The sequence below is a fragment of the Anas platyrhynchos genome, chromosome 2, assembly GCF_047663525.1.
Source record: "Anas platyrhynchos isolate ZD024472 breed Pekin duck chromosome 2, IASCAAS_PekinDuck_T2T, whole genome shotgun sequence".
NCBI classification, from domain to species: Eukaryota; Metazoa; Chordata; class Aves; order Anseriformes; family Anatidae; genus Anas; species Anas platyrhynchos.
This window is the reverse complement of record NC_092588.1, coordinates 148535585-148558396: the sequence shown is the minus strand read 5'-3', so window position 1 is coordinate 148558396 and position 22812 is coordinate 148535585. Positions and strand designations below refer to the sequence as shown.

At 37.1% G+C, this 22812-nt stretch overlaps 1 protein-coding gene across 7 annotated transcripts in view; it reads left to right on the top strand.

The window, feature by feature from the left end:
• WDR37 (WD repeat domain 37) overlaps positions 1–22812 on the top strand; it is a 43755-nt gene that overhangs the window by 6179 nt on the left and 14764 nt on the right. For 3 of the 7 annotated variants that reach the window (XM_027450466.3, XM_072033820.1, XM_072033819.1), the window contains 9 exons: positions 4877–5054; positions 8871–8967; positions 11567–11662; positions 11830–11894; positions 16048–16183; positions 16765–16836; positions 19205–19249; positions 20957–21033; positions 22375–22612. In XM_027450466.3, coding sequence (XP_027306267.1) covers positions 4917–5054; positions 8871–8967; positions 11567–11662; positions 11830–11894; positions 16048–16183; positions 16765–16836; positions 19205–19249; positions 20957–21033; positions 22375–22612 — 964 coding nt within the window. In that variant the 5' untranslated portion in view covers positions 4877–4916. Of the gene's footprint in view, positions 1–850; positions 870–1809; positions 1842–2180; positions 2655–4876; positions 5055–8870; positions 8968–11566; positions 11663–11829; positions 11895–16047; positions 16184–16764; positions 16837–19204; positions 19250–20956; positions 21034–22374; positions 22613–22812 lie in introns of those variants that run through there. The other 4 variants (XM_027450465.3, XM_072033818.1, XM_072033821.1 and 1 more) reach the window with 3 other exon arrangements.

Below are 22812 nucleotides of genomic sequence, written 5' to 3'. Positions count from 1 at the left end.
AGGGTTTTGTTTCCTAAATATTTATCTTTAGAAAAACATCGAGCCTTGCAAAGAAGTCTGTTCAATGTGATCCTTCTCAGGTGTGCTCTGTTCCTGGCATTTGCAATGGATTAACTACACTTGAATGTATAGCATCCTCGAAACTAATTGTTCAGTGAAAACTTCAAAACGCTTTTAAATTTGATTCCTTTGCATATTAATAAAGGTTGTAGTGGTGTAGGTTGATTTTTAAATTCCCTTAACTCGTGAGTAATGCTGTCAAACTCAGTTACATGTGATTAAGAACTTCATAGCTGCAGTCATTCTCCTCTCTTTCCCCTTTCCTTCCCCATTTATGAAGATGTGTTAATTTGCATCTTTGTACCTTAAGGTTTTATTGTTGCACAGGACAATAATTGCTGTTGCAATAAGCCTTTGTTTCTTGTATAGTATATGCCAAAATTGTGTTCTAAAACATATTTGAAACAGAGAGACCTGAAACTGTTTAAGAGATTTAAGAGCACACGCAAACCCAGTAAAATTGTTCTGTTTTGTTTTGTTTCTGATGATCCTTTAAATAGTAAGTGTTAGCATTGCTAAACTTTAAACAAAATGGAGCAGGGAGATCTTGGGTAAGAGATGTTGCTGAAATTTCCTGATGCTTTCCCTTTCCAGCCTTGCGTGTTGTCTTGAATGAACAAAAAAGGAAATGCAGTACTGTAGCCGTTCTGTCTGCGCTCTGACACTTCTTAAAACAGATTTTCTCCTTGGCTTCAGCAGCACGCATACCCCAGGAATTCTTTCCTTTCAGCAGCCTGCTGCTCTTGTTCCATGCTCGAGAGCAGAAGCATGCAAGGGGAATCAGTTGATGGCTGCAGTGAATTAATTCTGTAAGTCGAGTAAGATCTGTGTGTGCAGGTCTGTTCAGTGCCCTTTATTGTAGCTGAATAAAGCAGTAACTGGTTTGCTGTTAACTCTGATGAAATATTTCCTGTGACTGAATACATGGTAACATCTGTTACAGAAAGGTAGGTGGCAGAACTTTAATTTAACATGCTATAAAATATGATAGGAGTTTAATTAAACAGCATAATTGAAATGCCAGAGTAGCTTTGCATTCAGAAAGTGGTAATCACCTATGGTCTAGACTGTTTTCTAGGACACATTTTTTTTTTCCCCTACTTCTGCTGACTGACTTTGTTGGAAATTTCATTTGGTAGCACTCCTGAGGCTCTGACAGATCGCTGTGTGAAGAGCCCTATGCAAGCAGCCTTTTCCCAAACAGTTGTGCAGGAATGCTCCGTGTGTCCTACAAGCTCGCTTTGTAATAATACAGTGCTGGTTTAGTGGTGTGCCTTTATTGAATGTAGTTTAGTAATACAGCTGTCTTCCCCCTTTTCTGTTGTTTTTTCCCTTGGGAAGTACTTTTGTTCAGCTTTGTGTACTCTATGCTAATTTTTAGCTGTTGTGAATTCAGCCTCATTTGGTTCAGGAAACCAGTCCCATGCCTCTTGGTGACTTTCCGTTCCTACTGGTAGTCTTGCTAAGCAAGGGGAAATGAATGTGTCTTCTCACAACCCGTTTATAGCATTCCAAAGCTCTGATTAACTACGTCTGACTAACAGTATATAATGGGTCATTTTGATGCCTTTTTTCTTACTCTGTTTGACTCAGATTTGGTGCTTAGCCCTAACTTGTATCGATATATCCCCTTTCCCCCTTTCCCGTAGTCTTCTGTGTTCTAACTACAAACGTTTCAGAAATGTGAAAAACTTTGGTTTGCATACTACTGACTGTGTCACTAATCAATATTTAATATGGTTTTCATAGGATATGTAACATGACACTGATATTCTGGACAGGTAATTTTCACTGCTTGAAAACCTTACGTAATGAGGGGAATCAGGTAACTGCTAGAAATGAGCACCTTTTTTATTTATATTTTAGTATCGTATTGCCAAGGATCCGTTCTACGAAATCTGCTCTTGGAAAATCCCTAGCTTCTCGCTGTTGTGTCTGAACACTTCTGAAATTGTCAAAGAGAAGTCAATATTTAAAGGGACACTGTCATTCCTTTTTCTATATGAATTTATGTCTTGCTTTTATAAGCTCTTAATGACTGCTCCCTTCCTGGAAGTTTGAGGCTGTTGGGTGGAATTCTGACTAATATTCCAGAAAGTTGAGCTGGTCCCCTTCGGTTTCTCCTTCCTGCCCTCTGTATACACGTGCCTGCTTGTTGCCTCTCCGGCTGCAGCTTTGCTCTGGCTGTGCCCTGGTGCTGGGCCTGGGGAGGAGCGTGCATGCTTTGCTGGCTCCAGAGCAGTGCATGAGCGACGTGGTCCTGCTGGTGCATGAGGAGAGTGCGGCTCCTGGCAGTGACACTGGCTGCAGGTGAAGTGCATACAGTATGGAAGCGTCTCTCACCTTTCTGTTTGCTTAGCAGCGTTGAAAATAGCATCTCTCATGCAGTTACTGGGAGCATTTCACTGTGTAAAAGTACAATCTTGCCTGACTGTGTCCCTTTAAATTCTACGTGGTGGAATGTGCTGGTGTAGAGCTGCTGAATCTGTACGTCCTGGAGCAGCACAGAAAAGAGTGTAGCTTGGTGATGTCTTCTAAAATGAAGGAACTTGGCAACGCAGGGCAGTTGGGAGCTAACACAGTTAAAACAAGGAGTAAGTAAACAAGCCTGGTAAGGAATAAATATAAACGATGTTAACATCTCTGTGGGTACCTGCAGCTTAGCAGCTGATGTCTGGCAGGAGTTAGAAATCAGATTTATTTTCACAGAGTTGAAGTGAAACAGTGTAAACTGATTTATATGATTATATGCAACTGTGTGCATGTGTAGGTATAAAACTGTTCAATGCATCTATGTGTGTGCACAGTTTGTTTCACTGGGCCTCAAAAATTAATCACGAACACCACAGAATCTGCTAAACTGAAAACAACCAAAAGAGTGGCTCCCACGTGGGATAAGAAGAGAAGAATCTCCAACAGTGCTTGGTGCCTGATCGTAGTATGGAAAGAAACACAAATGTGAGGAGCACTGAAAGCCTATTCCTAATCATTGACCATATGTTCAAGAACAGGAAATACTCAGTGAAGCCCAGAAAATTGGCAATAACTCGATTATGGGGTTGGCTTTTTTTGTAATTTTACCCCTGTCTTTGTAATGATAGAGGAATCCAGCCACAGGGGAAAAAAGAAACCTAGTGAAATAAGAAACTACCCGATGGTAGCTCTTCCTCTTCTTTCTCCTTTGGTTTGTGAATATAGGTAATTAGTTACTACTGCTTAATCACACAGGAAGAGCTCCAGTGGGATTAGGTGCAGGGGGGGACTGTGCAGAGTCCGGTGGAAATGAATGAAATCATTTCAGCGAAGGACAAGCTGCCAGGGCTGCAACCTGAATTTTGTTTTAGATCCACTCGGGGATTGGTGTCAGATTACTGGAGCTCAGGTGTTCCAGCAACTAATTGAAATACCAATTATATTTTTAGAAGGTCTGAGGATTATGGGCATCAAAACCTTAATTACATCAAGGCTCCTTTATACCACAAAATGAAGATACAAAAAAAAAAAAAAGTACAAAAAACAAGGCAAATTCGAAGCTGTTTGTATTCACGGTATACTGTGTTTTTAGTAAGTTCTGCTTTTCCTTGGCTATATGATATGTTAAAAAGTTGGAAAAACCATGTCAAAAACACCAAAGTGGTTAATGCCTCATCTTGTTCGTAGCTATGGTGCTCATTCCTAGCTTGAGATCTAGTGTGTTGGCGGATCTTAAATTGGAAGTGGCCCTGGGTTTGCTTTAAATTTTTCTTTGATCATCTTGTCTGAAAGGAAGCTCAGTTGCCTTGTTAGCTTTGCCAACTCTGCTCTCCTATTTCTCTGCAGACTGTTGCAGCTATTTTAAGTTGTAATTGTTGTTTCAGAAATCTTTTATGCTGGAGAATGAATTTTTATTTTCAGAATAATAAATCCTGAAATTTTCAAAATGTATAACAGCTGGTGCCCCATGAAGCTAAAATAATTGGTGTTGAATATCAGGTTTAATTAATAAAAAGAAATCCAGAAATTAAATGTTTGTTTAAAAATAATAACAAATTAATGGTAAAGAACATATTCTCCATGTATTTATGCAAGAAATCGAATATGATTTGATTTTTCTTACACAGGGGAAAGCAGTAGATCATGCATGGTAATGCTATTTGGTGATACTGTCAGGTTTTTTTAAGGATATCAGAATGCATAATTGCCTTTAAAAAGTTGACAAAGTTTGAAAATTAACAGCAACGACTTGGTAAGTCAGGCTCGCTTTCGGTGGTCACATTAAGGCAAGTGCACTTTTACTGTCCAAGAAACTGAAACCATGAGCTGTCAAAAAACAGTGAAAAGTAGTTTTCAGAATGCCATTAAAATTAAATTCTGCTATATGTAAACAAGCACGTGTATTGACATTCATATGCTAGTGCTTGAAGTTGCATTATACAATTCGAACCTGACAGTGTCCTTAAATTATCATGTCTGTTTGCTTTCATTTTCCAGCTGGGTTTTAATTTCTGCATGCATTTCAGTGAACTATAGTATGCATAATAATTGTTTTCTGGAAGCATTTTGGGGCTATTGCTGCTGGTGTTCACCAAAATGAGCAAGGTAGTGGAATTTGTTTTCCTTTTGTGGAGGTTTGTAAGCTAATGAAACGGTAACGTGAAAATGATTCCATTATTTGCATTTATGCATATGATTTTGAACTTATGAGTAATAGGATCTCTCTATTTTAATGACACCCCAAAGAACTCCAAAATTTAGCAGAATTTTATTTTGAGGAAATAACCAAAAACCTCCAATTAATTTGGGAAAGCAAATTGTGACATTTAACGCTTGTCCTTAGTTTATCATAGGAGCCTCTGTGAAGCTGTTTTTTTGAAGTAATGCCAATAGAAAGTGGAAGTTGTGCATCTGCTCGCCAAGCAAAGCAGAAACGTAAATCGCACAGCCTTTCCATCCGAAGAACCAACAGTTCCGAGCAAGAACGGGCTGGGCTGCAGAGAGACATGCTGGAAGGGCAGGTAAGGTAACACGCTACTGCTTGGGTAACTTCCTTAGCTTTTTTTTTGTTTTTAATGAAGTATTCCCTACGTGAAGAAGCTAAGTAAACTTAAGTGATGAAATACATCCAGTGAAGTTGGAGAAACAGCAGACATGTTTGCTTTCAAGTGCTGACTGTCTTTGAAGACCATTGACGCAGATGTTGAGCGTTTCAGGTTGTTTTCAGACCTGGGAAGCTTTTCATTAGCTTTTACGTATTCTTACACGAATGATGAAACCATTAACAAATACAGAGAAAAAGCCTGTTTGGATTGCTGCACGTCCCCCTGCCATCTCCACGTACCTCTAAGGTGAAGACTGGTTCTTGATTTCATAAGTTTGAAATTGGAACAGAAGTAATTTAGGAGTATGATAAACTGAAATACTTGTTTATTACAGCTCTGATAGGGAAGGTATTAGTGAGAAAACTCTTCTGCATTCCTTTCTGTAAAATAAATAAATATTGCCCACTTGACAGGCTTGAGCTAACTTAGATTTTTGTTTGTGGTGTGTTTTTTTTTTTTTTTTTTGAACTTGGATCAGATACAGGTGGGATTTTCTGTGCAGTTAATTTAAGGGAAAGGACAACAACCACAAACTTCTGTAGCTTTTTAAATCGTGTCACTCTGTACAGTGCATGCAGTTTGGAGCCACTTGGAATGCTTCACCTTAAATATTGAAATTAACTGTAGGCAAGACCCCTTTAGGAAGTGCTTGTAGCAGTGCTGGCAAATAAGCAAGTAGCAGTTTGAAAACTATCTGCTTTCAAGTTGAATATGCAATATTAGCGTGGGCCTGGCAAAGATGATGCAAAACTTGATGTTTATCAGAGAGTTGGTTTGAAATTGTAACGGCGTTTAGCTATGGGAAACCTCACTTTCTCTTCTGGTCTGCAGATACTCTGAAGTGAACAACAGCTTGTGTTTGTTCTGGTGTGACAGGCTTTTGTGCTGAATCTATTTATTCAATTAATTACACTGTTAGTTTTCTGAGAACTGACAGAGCTGAAGTTGTTGCTGCTTGTCATCTGGAAGTTGGATGGCAATACTTCCTCGGACAGAAAAGTGCTCATGCGTTTGGGCTGTTACAGCCTGACTTCAGGAGGGAAGGGCAGCTGGGAGGTCATGCTGTCACTTCTGTGCAGTAAAACAAGCAAACGAACAAAAAACCACATTAACTTATTTTAGTATTTCCTATAAGACTACACAGGTGTATTGCGCTGTAGTATGTAGATCTTTTAAGTGTTTTGTGTGTCGTCTTAGTTTATTCTGTTGACCTTTAACCTTGAACAGCCAGTGGCCAGCTCTAATGTGTAGAGAGATAGAGCTACTTCACAGAGGAGCTGCAAACTGCATGAAATCTAGATAATGCTGTCTGCTTATCTGCAAAAATACTTTTTATGTGGTATTTTAATAAGCTAACTTAAGCTATGCCAACTTTCAAGTTAGTAAAGGAAGTGGATGCGTTTTACTGTGTTGGTTACTTTAGGACAGGTTTAGATTTTTCTAATGCTATCCAGCTCTGAGAAGTAGAATAAAAACTTTCCTTACTTTTCCTTCCGTGTTTCTACAGTTTTAGAAGGCTAGCCTAGTATCCTTTATAACCTTGCTGTATGGAATTAGCGGGTAGTTGAATCAGAAATAATTGTTTGAATTTCAGTATTTCTTTTGGTAGTGTTTAATTTGTGTAGTATTCTTGTTTAATCAATTTTATACCAGGCTGGTTTTAATCTGGATCTGTTTGATATTCTGGTTCTCTGTGAATGTGTGAAGAGAAGTACCCTGTCCGGGGGGAGGCAGATGACGATGGAGAACAGAGTAACTGGGGAGGCACGAGGAGTGTAGGACTGCTTCTTTCAGCACCCTACCTGCTTTTCCCAGTTGAAAGTAGCCATGAAACAGGTGTAAGACAGAGCTGTGCACAAAGCGGGTGTGCTCTGTGTTGTGGCTGGCAGTGGTTTCTCTTGCTTTTCTCTCTAAGCTGGATATCCAGAGACAACCGATTAGCTAATACAAAATGAAGATCGTGATAGGCTTTTCTGTTTCTCTATAGTCAGTCGTGCTGAATGTATGAACCAGAATGTTAGGCTAAATTCTGATCGCTTAGATGCTGACTTGATCAAAGATGCATGCTGCCCTCTAATGGCTAGTGTGCACACGCTTGTTCATATTGCAGTCAGAGTATAGGAATGGAAACTATTTCTTTTGGTTTGGGTTTGCTGGGACACGTAAGAACAAAACAAGCTATAATTATTCTGTAACTTGCATTGAAATAATGAAGTTCACTATAATTTGGGTGGTTTTCTGTATTAATGTTCCACTCAGTAATGGTTTTCCTGTACTTCCAAGACCTCAAGTAGTGGTGGTTTGTGCTGTGGCAGGAGCTGACTCAATTTCTTTTTTTTTGTTCAGAGCTGATGGTTTCAAGACTTTGAAGGTATATACTTGTACTTTTTTATTTTTTGAGTTGCTGATAGGCACATTCCCTGTATTTGCTAGATGAACTCCAAGATGACAGGCTAGATATGCTACAAAGGAATAGTTGAGCTTTTTCAATGTTAGGGTAGGGCTCACTAAGTGGAAATTTCCAAATAACTGGCTAAGTAGGTAAATGATAACTGCAGTAAGCCCATATTGTGGTCTATCTGCAGCAGAAGAAAATAACGGTTTTAGCATAATTTATTTTCATGGTGTACAAGGACAGCTCGTCCTTCGATCCATATTTGTAGATTAAGCCAGCTATTGGATTAATTTACTACAGTTATCATCCTTATGACAGTATTTTTTCCCTTCTAATGTACTCCTTTTTAGTAGCATACCGTGCTTTAAATTTTATAACATGTTTGTTAGTACTGGGTCGCAAGTTTATCAGTGTGCTGCAGCCTTCTCCTGTACTCGCTGTCTTCTCAAAGCTCTTCAGTAACTGATAGAGTGGGGACCTTGAATCCCAACAGAAATCAGTGCTCAGCTGTTGGTGGTACGGTATGGGTTTCTTCAGTGACAGGGTGGTATTTCAGAGGCAGATTAATAAAATTTTAGTAGTTTGCCTTCAGAAACTTGTGTTGAACTGCATACTGAAGTTGGGCCCTTTAAATCCCGCATTAGTGGTTTTATCACACGTTTTTATGCCTCAGAACTGTGGTGCTGATAATGCTGAAAAAAATTCAGCCTTTTTCTGCAAACTTATCTCAAAGCATTTTCTGCAACAGGGAGGTTCTTGAATAATATGGAGGAGGGATGGGTTAGAGATTGCTGTTTCTTTCACACTTAATTATGGCTAGTGACAAAAATAGGTGACTGTTGAAAAGCTTAGTTTGTCCGTAGGTTTAGTAGTAGATATCATAACAAAGCACTTTTTTGAGGTAATGCATAGTCAACTTGTAAGTTACTTTGTCAACCAGAGGTATTTTTCTTCTTGAACTAGAAGCATCTTGACTTCATAATACATTTTTTCACCTTTTTTTTTTCCTTTATTGTTATATTTTTATAATTTTTCTCTAATAAAAATAATAAAAAAAAATGGTCATTTGAATTCTGTCCCTTGAAAGAGAAAGCATATGTAAAATGAATTATTTGCACAGAAATGTCCCCAAAACTTTTTGTGTTCGGTGCTAGAAGAAGCTTTAATTTCCCTCTTTGCCAAGAGGTAGAAAACTTCTAAAATTGGCATAAGATTGAAAGGCAAATGCAGCTCAGAGTAAACTTTTCTATGTATGCACATATATATATAATATCTATATCTATACATAGATAATAATATCTAAATAAAACTATAAAATCCGGTATTTTGCCTTCTAGGATTCTAAGCTACCATCTTCTGTTCGGAACACACTCCTTGAACTTTTTGGACAAATAGAGCGGGAGTTTGAAAACCTGTATATTGAAAATTTGGAATGTGAGTATATCTTTCTTTCAGCAACTTAAGAACTGTTTGTACTTAGGAATTGGAAGAGTTTACACTGGATACTGAAATTTAATGTATTTTTTGGTGAGGAATTCAAGAACTGTTTTGTAGTGAACTTGTAGTGAAAGACATAAGTTTGTCCCCTTTCAGAAAAAATAACTTTCTTAGCTCTTTGACGCAAGTAGTGAGAACTAATGTGTGATACCCTCCTTGGCAGAGAAAGGGAAGTGGCTGTCTCCTTGTCGCTGCACGTTTGGTTTTATACCATTTTAATCTGGCAGTAACTGTGCAGCCATTGATGTTTGAGACTGTGACTGCAATATATATTTACAGGCTTCATTTTAATGATGTAATTTTAGTCAGAAATTGTCTTAAAACAAAAGAGAAAACCACACCACAACAGTATAAAATGTAGCGTTTCTGGATCATACTACCTCACGAATTGCATAACCAGCACCTGCAGCTGCTCATGAATTTTGAAGTTGAGCAGTCAGTTAAAAATCCCAGGTGTTATCTGGAAAAAATGTTCTATGTGTAATGACTGTATTGTGATATAAATGATCTAAAGTGATGTAAGAGGACCCAGAGTAAGTAACACAAGCAACCATATTGTGAAGCCCCTGCTAAATTTTCCTTGTTGCGTTCTAGAAGCTGTGTTGCATGGCTTGGCTTCTGAATTGTGGAATCTGTCTGTCTTGGCTCCAAGTCAAACTTTTTTCCAAAGCTAATCTGTTATCACAGTTAAAGCAAACACTCATGTTACAAAAACACTCCTGCATGCTTTTGGAAAATGTGCTGCTTTTTTCTTATTTTAAAAACTGGAGACAGTGTTGGTTAAAGGCCGTCAGAAATACTGCACACTTCTTGCAGTAGTGACAATTTGCACACCTCAGTTTTTGGCTTCCTGCTGTGAAGTTGGCTGGAAGCAAGAAAAGTATTTTATGACCCCCTTCTCCTTCCAAAATTTTCAGAAATTCACAAATGGCTGTCAGAAAACAAGTGGTAAATTTGGCTGTACCCTCCAGAGCATGGTTATTTTCCTTCCATCTTATTTCTGTTACTTCTGCATCCTTCTTCACCTGCTAGTTATATTTTGCTCCTGGCATTTGTGATCTCTTTCTGCCTCCCTGACAACTTCCAAATTTTTCTCTTTTGATGCTGAGTCTGTTACTGTGGCTCATGATCTAACTCCTGTGTTAGTGTTGCAGTTATTTTATGTGGAGAATCTCACTCAGTTTTTCTTTCCTGGCTTTTCATATATCCACTTTTCCTTGTTGCAGCTAATTTCTAGTTTCTTCCTTTTCTGATTCCTTCCATGTTGCAGTCTTGATTTTTATTTTATTTTTTTCCCCAGCCATTTCTTTTAGTTTGCCTGGCTTGTCTGTTTCAGTCATTTGTTACTACAAGCTTGTCTCTCTGTTTACTTCTCTTTCATTCTGTGTTTAATAAGTTTAGGTGCATGTGACCTGGAACACAGGAAAGAGAACCTTGCTTTGCTCATTTCAGGCACTTGGATTTGATACACAGTTGCAAACTGACTCCTAGTGCTTATGACTGAGACTTCTCTGAATTTCTTAGAAATGTCAGAAAACACTCTCCTGGTGGATTATTCTCCCAGATCCGAAAGCTTTATTCTGAAGTCTGGGAATGAGTGATTATTTATTTATTTGTTTTAAAAACAGTAGTCCTAAGAATTTGTAGAAAAGACAGACCTAGATTTAAGAACAGTTAAAAACTGCTTGGATAAAGCCTCTCAACCAAGTTTCACCTAAGGAAGATGCTTGAAGAATATCGGCCCAGATTTTGAGGAAAAAAATAAGCCATCTTCATCTTTATAAAATGAAGCCGGGGAACTTTAAAACCAACCCAGCAACTGGAAATCACTTCCAAGTACCTGATCTGTTTTAGCTATGCCATCACTCTGGTGTTCAAATGGCATTAGCAAGAGTCATAAATAATTGACAGATTATTCTTGCATACATGCTCTGTGTAACATGCACAAACATTTTGATTGTACCTGATGTTTTGAAAATGCTTAAGTGCAAATTTATGCGTCATTCTTCACTCTGAAATACAACAAAAGTGTTGTAAAATGCATGTTTGCTCTACTTTTTTTTTTTTTTTTCCCCTGAAACTAGCAGTAGAAAAGCATTCGGGGGAAAATTCTATTTCATGATGAGTAAAATCTTTGCCAAGAAATGACGTATTAATTGTGTGGCTGAAATATTTCTGATGATGTAAGTTTTCTGCCTTCTGTTGGATTTAAGTCAGTAAAGGTGGGTCATTTATTTCGCAGAAGTTGCTTTGTTAATCTTTAGTCACGTTTCATAGTAAAAGCAACAGTAATTAGAAGCCAGTAATACTTACCTTGGAATCTGGGTCAAGGTTGATCTCTGGAACATTCAGCATGAGTCTTGGTTTATGTCTTGGTGAGAACTGCTTCTCTAAAATCACAGTTAATCTATTTTCCTGTCCTTCGTGCAAAATACATCGTGCATATGTTACATAACAATTCTTAAATAGTATGTTAATGACATTGTTAATGATACTTATATTTTTTTGTATTAATGTGAATTTTTGCTCTCATCAGTACGTAGAGAGATTGATACACTTAACGAGCGTTTAGCAGCTGAAGGACAGACAATTGATGGAGCTGAACTGAGCAAAGGACAACTGAAAACAAAAGGTAAGAGATCCACAAAGATTTCTGTGTAGTCTTTTTCAATGTACTTTTTTCGTACGTGGCTGGCCTAAACTTAAAATTTATTAAAAGGAATTAATGCCAGATACCTATTACAAATAAGCTAATGCTGTATTTGAAATATCTTCCTTTACATTTATTTGTCTCAACAGCCAGTCATAGTACCAGTCAGCTTTCTCAGAAATTAAAGACAACTTACAAGGCATCTACAAGCAAGGTATGAGACCAATTAAACCTCTACTCATCACTGTGTACTCATGAGACTAACATGGCTGTCCTGAAGTTGTAAATCGTGGTTTCTTTAAGCTGAGTAGTGCTGTGCTTTATGTGAACCTGCCTAATGAGGAAAAGTGTCTTTATCTTGGATTCATCAATTACTCATTGCTTCAACCACGCTACCACCACCTTTTTACACTAACTCTTCACATTTTTAAAGAGTGAATGTTGGAGGGGAGAGAATGTGCATGTGTGTGTATGTTTGTGTGAGACTGCTCTCTTGTAAAGATAGCTAAAGTTTTGATGAAGGAAACAGAAATTAGTTTTTTCTGAATATAGATTTGGATATCGCAGTTGAAATTGGAACCTGAGATATGAATAGGCATTGTAGTGTAGGTTTAGATATATATTTTTTTTAAACTATGAATTCCTTTTCTTTATGTCACAAGCCTTGAAAATTAGTAGCTAGCTATCTTTTTGTCAGGTCTCTTAGCACAATTACCCTGTCTGATGTTTTTCTTTTTGTACAGCTACGTTTGTTCAGTACTTTTGTTTTTCTCTTTCACATTTTTCGGTTTTACCTGCTGCTCTTTCTGCCCTGTCTCAGGGTAATTTTGTGATATGTTAAGAGTAAATAAAATACGAAGTCTCAGAGGAAAAAACAGTGAGAGCTGGTTGTGAACCTAATTATGAGAAGCTCTGCAGAGACTGTTGTTGCAGGCAATAGAATGACTGCAGGTGTCTTGGAAGTACAGTCTATTAAGTAGTTTGAAAGTGAGAGAATAAGAATAGTGTGGTGAAACACATCTGAGTTCATATTTTATTTGGTCTCCCCCTTTTTCCTGTTGTTTCTCAAACTTTCTTTTTTATTCTTGCCAATCTGGTGAACAGAGATACTTTTTTTTTTAATAGGTAATGACTCATAAATCCTTTAGTGAGGCCACTTATATAGGGACAACATAGTACTAATAGTACAATACCATGGAGTTATCAATTAATACTTTCTGCTTTATTTTTTTAATCTTTTCACCTGCTGTTAAATGCTTGCCTTCTTTTACTTGCTAGCAATGTAGTGCTCATATTCTTTCCTGGGCAAGACAGGTGAACCTCATAACTTCAGCATGGGAAACTGGGAGAATCCTGAGTACCTGCTTTGTTTCCCGGTGTTCTGATATGCATGCGCATTGAAGTAGTGTTGAGTAGTGTAACAAGAAGAATTTAATTGACAGTGAGCATCGTATTGATTATATCAGTTGGTAACTAACACGTCTGAACGTGGTGGAGTATTTCTTTCTGCAACTTTAAATCAGAATTTACTGGGATGTAAAGAGGAGAGGTGAGAACATTCAAGTTGGTAAAACTCTTATCAGAGAATAAGGATACTTTTGGCACCTGGGGTAACTCACTGGTGCTCAAATCTTGGAGAGAGAGTAGATTTAGTGCTTGGTACTCTAAAATTCATTTTTGTGTATGTTAATGGACAAGATGCTGTTATTTAACGTTAAATTAAATGTTCTGCAAATACAAGGATTACTCTATGAAATTCATGCATTGATGGCAATGTTATTGCTGATGTTAACAACCCCCAGCTGTAACAGATTATAAGATGTCAGGAGCACATTAACAGTTTATGCAGAATCTGAAAATAAACTGAAATTGCATAACTTGCTTCGTCATGAACTATCTTCCAGGATCTCTGATTCTTTTGGACCAGGAAAAGGACTCTTAAAGGAAGGAATTACTTCACCCGTCCATTGAGCAGTTGAAGGGAATAAAACTTTTTGGTAGAGGTAGTGTTTAACCTCACTGCTTAATGTTCTTCGACAGTAAATTCCATTAGTCAGCCACAGTGCAGTGTTGCTGATCCTGACTTGGCCAAGTTTTCATTCTTAGCTCTAATGTATCCTGTCCATTTCAGAGACATCTTTACAGTGTTTTGACACTACATGCAAACAATTGCTTTCTCACTAGCAAATCTCTGTACAGAAGGAAGTACAGGAAACTGTATCGATTTAACAAATAGGACAAACTGGAACACTGTCAAGATACTGCCCAGTTACTTGCACTTGCATATGATAATATGAGGCCTGCTCAAATAATTTAAAAACTTTCTGCAGTGCAGAGGCATCTAGCAAGTTGTATAGTATTTAAATATTTCCTTTCATTTTCTGGAAAAATGTTTGTGAATGTGTAAGGAACCAGGAAGTAACCCAGGGAAGATCCAATTGATCCAATTACTGGTATGTGAAGTGAGAGACAGCAAAAGAGGAGTGTACATGCGTGTGTATATATATGCTTTTAAAAAGATTCCATGTGTAGAGAAAGTGTCAAACAAATTTATGTATCTATCTTTAAACATGTAATATTCCTGAGCTTTTATCCCTTGTGTTCATTCAAAATGGCTGATGCTCCAGCAGGAGTATTTTGGCCTTTCTATTAAATAGAAATTGCCCAGCAGTTTTGGAAACATCAGTCCTTGTTGATGAATAGGAGTTAGGTTTCCCATACAACTTTTGCATGAGGATTTGACTCAAAATTAGAAAAAGAGAGTGTAAAAGGAGCTTGAGTGTGGGTATGAGAGCTGAGAAACTTCAGGTTTGGAATTTGAGCTGAGTGCTGTATTAGTCCTTAACTGTTATTTAGTTCCTTACTTAATTCTGTTGTTTTGTTTCTCATAGATTGATTTTGTTTAGTTCAAGGACAAGATTCAGTGTTAAGGCTGCACCCATAGGATTGTACTTCATCACCTGTGAAACTCTGTAGTATGACTGAACTAATAACTTTTCCATTAACCCATTCTCTTTTCAATGCAGCCTTAATAACCATTGCTTGTGCTGCCATGAAACAGAATTGCATATTAACGGTTACTTTGGAATTCATGTAGGGCATTATCATTTTGCCAATGTAAAGTCGATGTGCTCAGGATTTGGAATATACTCTGGTTTTAAGTCTGGAAGATGCCCTTTAAGAACATTTTAAATAAGTAATTTCCTTTAATGATATGCTTCAGAACTTCTTTTTTGATGCCACAAACTAATGAGATTTTAACCTTAGTTTACTGTATGTGAAATGTAGACTTAATTATTTTTCTAACTTCTGCTAAGTTGTAGATGTCTTCATTTGATTTTTGTTGAAGCATTTAAAGGTTTTGTATCAAATGGTCAGATACCTTCCCATAATCGCATGCAGGATAAAAGATTTGTGGGATAATAATAGGAACTTGTAAATGATACTTTGCTCTTACTGCAGTGATCTTTCACCACTCTTGTTTTCAGTTGTCTCTGGAAGTGTTAGAGTGAGACAAACTTTTTTTTTTTCTTTAATAGTATTACAGTCTCCTTTCAGCTGAAAATATAGAATTTCTGCAAGTAGATTACTTTTCTATAGACACCAAGTGGTTTCTATTTTCTTGTTCCATAATGTCCTGTAGTTTTCCCATTTTTGCTAGATTTTTTCTTCCTTTGATTTACTATTATTTATGCACATACTAATTTGGATTTATTGAGTCTTCTCTGTTTTCCCTTAAAAACATTTAGGGAATGTATTTGTCAAACGCTTAGATGAATTTGACATATCTTGGAAAATGTGTTAGTGCAGAAATAAACTGTCAGATGCTCTCAGATTACAGTTTGATTTAATTAGCTTTTTGCAGTTTTGGAAAAAAAATGGTGAAAAAAATGAATGTTTGTGGGTTTTATTAAAATTATTTAATAGTAGATTTTATCAAAGATTGCACTGTTGTTGTCAATTATAATTGTTTGGGAGTGGACAATTGGAATTGTTAAGGAATTAGAATCGTTAGGAAATAAGAAGGTGTCTTGTTGTTGGCAGTCTTACCCACGCTGATGGGAAGTGGGAAGTGTGCACTGCATTTGCACAGTATTTTACTTCAAAGAGGTTGTATTAGTGCAGTACTAGGTTGTTTAGCCTTCTGTAAAAAAAAAAAAAAAAAAAAGGACACGTTATAAGAAATTGTGGTATGTTTGCATCCAAACTCACTTTCCTGCCATCAAGTGTCAAATTCTTGACAACAGTGAACTGTTGAAAACTAAAGAATTGGTATGAAAAATTTGTTATCTATTTGTATTTGTGAAATAATTACTTAATCTTGTGTTAGTGTGGAAAAAAAGATTTTGGTCTTTCTGCTATTTCAGATCGTCTCCAGTTTTAAAACTACCACATCAAGGGCAATCTGTCAACTGGTAAAGGAATATGTTGGCCACAGGGACGGTATTTGGGATGTCAGCGTTGCGAAAACTCAGCCTGTGGTTTTGGGAACTGCATCTGCTGGTAACGTTTTGTGTTACTCGAATCTTCAGAAAATTGTGGTGTAATCTCTAAACAATAGTAAATGTAGATCAAAAGCATTCCTGAATCCTTCACTCCACCAATGAGCACAGCTCTGAAAAAGTCGATACAAAGAAATTCCTTGTCTCAAAAATCCTTAAGTTGGATTTTTCTTGAAATGCATTTAACCTTCAGAAAATTCAGGCATCCTTATTGATCTTTCTAAAGTCTGTGTCAGTTTACTTCTGTGTGGGTCACTGATGTACCTGTTGTGATCCAAAAATCAAGTTTTCAAGTTAGGAAAAATACCACAAATAGAACTTGCCTTTTGATACCTACTGCAGATTAATCTGATTGGGGTAATTTCTTTTACTTGTTTTGAGAGTTGCTTTAAGTTGTAATGATTGGAAGCTTTTCTATTTTATGTGAAAGCTAATAGTCAAGAGCAGCTGGCATTACCTGGATTTGAAGTCCTTTTTGTATGGTATGCTGTACAGCCCAAGATAACTAGCTTGTTGAATCAGAGTTAAAAGTTAAAAGTTTACACTTGTAACAATATTTACAGCTGTTTTTTAATCTTGTAGATCATACTGCTTTGCTCTGGAGCATAGAAACAGGGAAGTCCCTCGTCAAGTATGCAGGGCACGTTGGATCAGGTAAGATAAGGGCGTGTTGTGTAGACTGGAAGCAGAATGTGTTTGGGAGAGGGAAATGTGTTTTGGACAACTGCAGAAATGTTTATTGTGGTTTTACTGTCAGGTTTGCCAACACCATTAGCAAGTTAACTGTAAATTTCCATTAGTCTTCATACTGTGAATGTTTTCTAATGTGATTCTATTTTAGAGAGGAATATTAAGACAGTTCTGCAAATGCTGAATGAATAAACAGCTCCATATAAAGAAATGTAACAGACACAGGTACAACACTTAGAAGTTAAATGTCAGAATTCATTAAGGCCTTCATGCGTATGCAGAACAAAGGGAAGCTTACACAATCAGAAATTGGTTATTTTGTAGGATCTGTGTTTTATTTGGGATTCACTATACAGGTGCTGGGTGACCATCGATCTTCACTTCTTTGTTCAATATGTGATTTGATATATAATTTATTGCATGGTATTAAAATCTTATTTTGAAGACAGTTAATTCCCTTTTGTCTTCCTCTATACCAGTATGAACATTTCAGAAATGTGACCTTAGTGTTTTTGTACTGCTTCTTGGGTGAAAAAATGCAGTGCAGTAAGTGTTCTGATGTTAATCTTCATTTTTGGTATCCAGTTTCACAACAAGCACCTGTTTAGCTCCCTTCTGCCTCTTAATGGGTAAGAATATTGGGGTTTATCACCAAAGGTGGTGATGTTTTCCATAGCTTTAACTTGCTGATGAGAGTTGAGCTCTCACATCGCATATGGAGCATTGAGTCATGCAGCCAGTAGATGAGGGACACCATTATTAACCTGGTGTGTTTGGTTAGATAATGCAGCTGGCACATCATGTGAACTTTGTGGCAAGGACACAAATAGGATTAAGTTCTGTGCAGTAAGGTCAGCTGCTTTCAGCCAGGAGTTCTACTTTTTTTTTCTTTGCTGCTACGACTACTAGCTCCTATAGCATAAGGATTCTAACGCCCTATAGATAGATGCATAGAGACAACAGGTCACACTTAACTCATGCAGGTCTCTCAGGTTGCTTGCAGTGTGGTGAGGGTACAATTGGTGCCCTTTTCGCCACCAGGACGTGTCTTTGGCTCATGCTGATCTTACCATCAACCAGAACCCCCCAGATCTGCAAGGCTGCATGCCAACCTCGTCACCCAGCCTGCATGTGCAGCCAGGATTACGCTGTCCCAGAAGCAGAATCTGACATTTGTGCTCGTTAAATTTCATACGATTGGTGATTGACCAGCACTCACATCTATCAAGATATCCCTGTAAGGCCTCTCTACCCTCAAGGAAATCAGCATTTTCCTCTAATTTAGCATCACACATAAACTTAGTATGTACCCAGCTCCTGTGTTGAGGTGATGATGTTTTTGTTTGTTATTTTCTTTTTAATTTGCTCTTTGGGTAATCATGAAAATAATAAGACTCCAAACTATAATCAAACAGTTTGTAAACTAAGTTTTAAAATAAAAGAATTACAGTTAAATTTCAGTTCATATAGCTTGTATTTAGTTAAACTTTGTTTACTTGTTTATGTTTGACAGTTGGTTGGAAATAGAGCAGGGATGTTCGATGCCAGCAATTAGTAGACTTGAGGTAGATCAGCATGAATAATGAGTAACTTTTTCAATTTCCTACTAAATTCTAGCACTCTCTTTTGAGATCATGGGCATCTCTTTTACTTGTATGATAGAAATGATTTTCAAGTTCTTTCTTGAAGAACTATTGAAGAGAAGCTCATGGATTTTGAAAATGAAAGTGCTTAGTAATGTAAAGTAACCGAATTTTAAATATTGAGCTAAGAACCGCTTTGTAGGCTGATAGAATTCTTTTAGGACTGTATTGTAAAACACTCATGCTTCAATTACATGTAGTTTTGCAGGACTGAAGTCTAATTTCTGTTATTTCCATTGGATCTTTAGGCATTTGTTCCTGTAATCTGTAGCAATAAGCAGGAAGTTGATGGTCCTGCGTAGGAAGTTTTCATTATGTTATAAATGATTATGAATACTTAATGCTCTAAATTTCCCTAGAGTGAATTTATCTCCAGCCAGCTTGCACACAATTACATGAATATAGTTTTTTTTGTCCTTTTTAACATGAAACACTTGCACTATGTTTAGGAAATAACTTGCTAGAAAATGTGTACTGTGGTATCTGTGATTGACAATAACTGCTTTCTTTGATACTACATAGGCTTACGTGCTCAAATATCATTGTGGTTTCTCTCACCTAAGAGACTATGATCTGACAAGAAGTTATTTCAAACTGAAGACTTCTTGATGTCTCAATACTTTACGATAAAGCATTGTGAAATAATTCTTTTAGTATGCTAGCTTAAAGCTTTCCTTTGTTTTACACAGTAAATTCCATAAAGTTTCATCCAACTGAGCAAGTGGCTCTTACAGGTACGTACATCGTTTTCATCTGCTGAGTACTTTAATTATGTTGGAAAAATAAATGCATCGTTTACTACTGTCTCCCCTCTCACCACTTTATCAGTATCATTGCTGATAGAATGATCTTAATATTTGAATGTGTAAGAAATCAGAGCTAGATCTTTCCATCTGTTTATCATATCATACTGTCAGTTGTGCTTACCTGCTCCAAAACAGACCTTTGGAATCATACATCTTAGCCCTTTTGGATTAAGTTATATTTCCAGAAGCGAAGGAAAATATTGATACTGAATGTGCAGAAAAAAAGAAGGAAAGAAAATATGGATGGTAGCGTAACGATGTTTTCAGGATTGAGAATTTTGTCATTAAGCTTTGGGTTTGAAAATTGTCTAATGTGGTTAGTGCTGTGTTTTGTATGGGCCAGCAATTAGGGTACTACCCTTGGGATTAAAGAGATCTGGATTCAATTTGTGTTTTTTGGGTAACTCACTGTAAAATGAAGATAATTGCTATTGAGGTTAGAAATTAAAATGCTGCTGCTTTTTGCTTCAGCAGTGGCTACCTTAAAAGAAGGTAGGCATGATTTCTAGCTAGGCTAATGGTGATTTAAGTTTGGCTAATTGGATTTTCCTGTTTTCATATGCTAACTCTATAGTTAGTGTTGCAGTACCATAAATAATATTGTTATGTAAACTGACTTATAAATAAACCAAAAACAAAAACCAAAGCAAAAAAAATAGCCATAGTGAGACTTCTGTTTTTCTGAGAGGCGTTTCCACAAAACATTTCCATTGAAAATTTGTGTCACTCGATTGACTTGACTACTTTAAATGAGGAAAAAAAAAAAGGGGGGGGGGGGAGCAAGTGAGAAAACACCTCCCTCCCTGATCCAGAATACTGACACCCAAAAGCATGTAAGGCTGAACTTTTTTTTAACCTGTCTTACTTGGTCTATTAAAAAGAAATTTCTCCAAATGTTTTCACACACATTTTACTTTCCAAGTCTGTGCACACACATAACAGACTGTTTTTCTTCTCAGTGTAGCACTCTCAACATTGTACTCCCTAAGTATTAGGAGCATGTTTGTTTTGTCCATAACAAAGAGAATCTTGTTTAGTGGGTAGGTTTCTTTGAAAAACAGGTGAAGTCTAAAATCAAATGATACCTGCTGAGCTGTGAACTGGTGCTAGTTAAGCTGAGTTGCTTAAGGCAGAGGCAGAATAGCTTCACTCTTGCTGTTTTGATTTTCTCATTAAAAATGTGCTAGAAACATGTAACAAAAGAAATCATTGAATGAAGAGGAACCCCCTAGCATTTTGGGAAGTGGCAAATGAAAGATGGCTCTTGCTAATGCATTAAGTAATTTCTTCAGATGTTACGTACTAGAACAGCAGTGATACTGGTGTTCTGATTTGTAGTATTTAAGTAGATATTTTTCACTGTAAGAAGGATTAATTTGGTAGATACTTACATTTTGCATGATTAATTATGTTCTTATCTGTATTGAAGCCAGGGGCCATTTCACTGAAACTTGCTTACCACAAAAGTTGCAGTGGTGTCTGCTTTAAAAAAAAAAAAAATCCACACAGACATTATTGCCAAATATGTAATATTTAAACTTGTTTTTATTTTTAATGGAAATGCTCTTATTTAGTCGGTCTCTCCTCTTCTCTCTCCCCCCTCCATTTTTTTTGTGCTTTCTTTTCCCTCTGCAGCATCTGGAGACCAGACAGCTCACATCTGGAGATACATAGTACAGTTGCCTACACCTCAGCCAACTGCAGACTGCAGTGTAAGCAATCAACTTACTGCAACTCAACTAATTGCACAGCAATTCCGTCAGATATGGGTGTTATGATAATACTAAACATTAAATTTATACATAATTAAAAAATTGCATGATTTCAGGACTGGAAAAGGTGGGGTGTAAGGTTTTAGTTGAACAGGTATATTTCAGCATCCTTATAAAAAAAGATTCATGTTTTTGAAGATCAGAATAGAAGTGCAGAATAGACTATGAAACTGCAAGCACTTTGACTTTTTTTCTGAAGGTGCTGAACATATAAGTAAATGAGGTGGCAAGTATGTTTTTTGTAACTAGTACAATCATCAATAATTATGAAGTTAAGTTAAACTAATTAAGTTCTTGTACCTTACCTTACCAAGGTACCTGCATTAGCTGTAGTTGCTGTGAATTGAAAACTGATGGTAAAGGTTCATATTTTTGGCAATTATTTAATTGTATCTCTAAATCTGATTTCTGTTTGACCCTTGCCAGTATTCGTCATACTAACTGACATTTGCTGACTGAATAAAAGCCTGGGAACAACATTTACTGTAGACTGTCGAGTGTTGTATTTGACTTCAAGTCACCCTTACTAAATTGTGAAGACAAATGTAAAATGTAGTTCGTAGCGTGAGCTTCTCAGTAAGCTGCGTAGAGGCAGGAGATGGCTATATAATGTGAGATATGTAGGTTGATTTCTGAATGGCAAATGTTTGATTCAGCTGAGTTGATAGGTACAAATGTTACTTTTTCTCCTCTGAATATGGTGAAGGAGAAGTGTATTTGGCTTGCATAAGTGAGGTAGGTTTCAGAGCTGGATGCTTTCACCTTAGCAGAAGAGTTTATTTTGTGTCAGCATGCAGTTCTGATGTAAGGACCAACAGACAAATCCTGATGTTGGGATTTGAATTCTAAGGGGTAAAAATATTACTGTAAATGATTGTCTTCCCAGAGATTAAAAAACAGCGTCCTTCTAGATGCTTCTGATTTTTAAAAAAATTAAAGGTAAGAAAGTCCCTTGATACGTGCATGGGAATGAAACTCAGGGTAATAGAGTGAGAGGATTTACAGAAAAGATTTGCCAGACTGTAAGGTGGGCAGATATTCAGAGCTAAACAGTTCAGGAGAGATTTGAAAATGAAGAAGCTATTAAAAATGCATTTAACTCACCTGCCTTATCCTTTCAATTAAGATTTTCGTAGTAGATATCTGAGTAGGCTAGGTTCTAGAGAATTAAGCTACCCACGTTCCATAGTAAAGGGGTTTGGATGCATTTACACTGTAAAATGTGACTTTGAGCCATTCCTTCCCATTTATTTTTATTCCTTTTCCTATTGCATTTTATAGCAAGTGTCTGGAGAAGATGAATATGAGTTCTCAGATAAGGATGAACCTGATGGAGACGGAGATGGTTCTAGTGACTGTCCCACTATCAGAGCCCCGTTAACTTCGCTCAAAAGCCATCAAGGAGTGGTCATAGCAGCTGACTGGCTTGTGGGGGGAAAGCAAGCCGTGACAGCTTCCTGGGATAGGACAGCAAATCTGTATGACGTAGAGACTTCTGAACTGGTCCATTCCCTTACAGGTATTTCTTTTACATAGTACAATTCTAAAATTGGTGGTTTATTTCTATATGTGGGATTACTTTTAGATATCGAAACACTGGGGAAGTTAAGTTGTTTCGCTGGAGTATGGTGTGAGCTTGCGAAGGGCTTGCGCTGCTGCTAAGTTCTGAGTGGCTTCTCAAATTCCAACCTTGTGAATCCTGTGAGCATGAATTTGTGT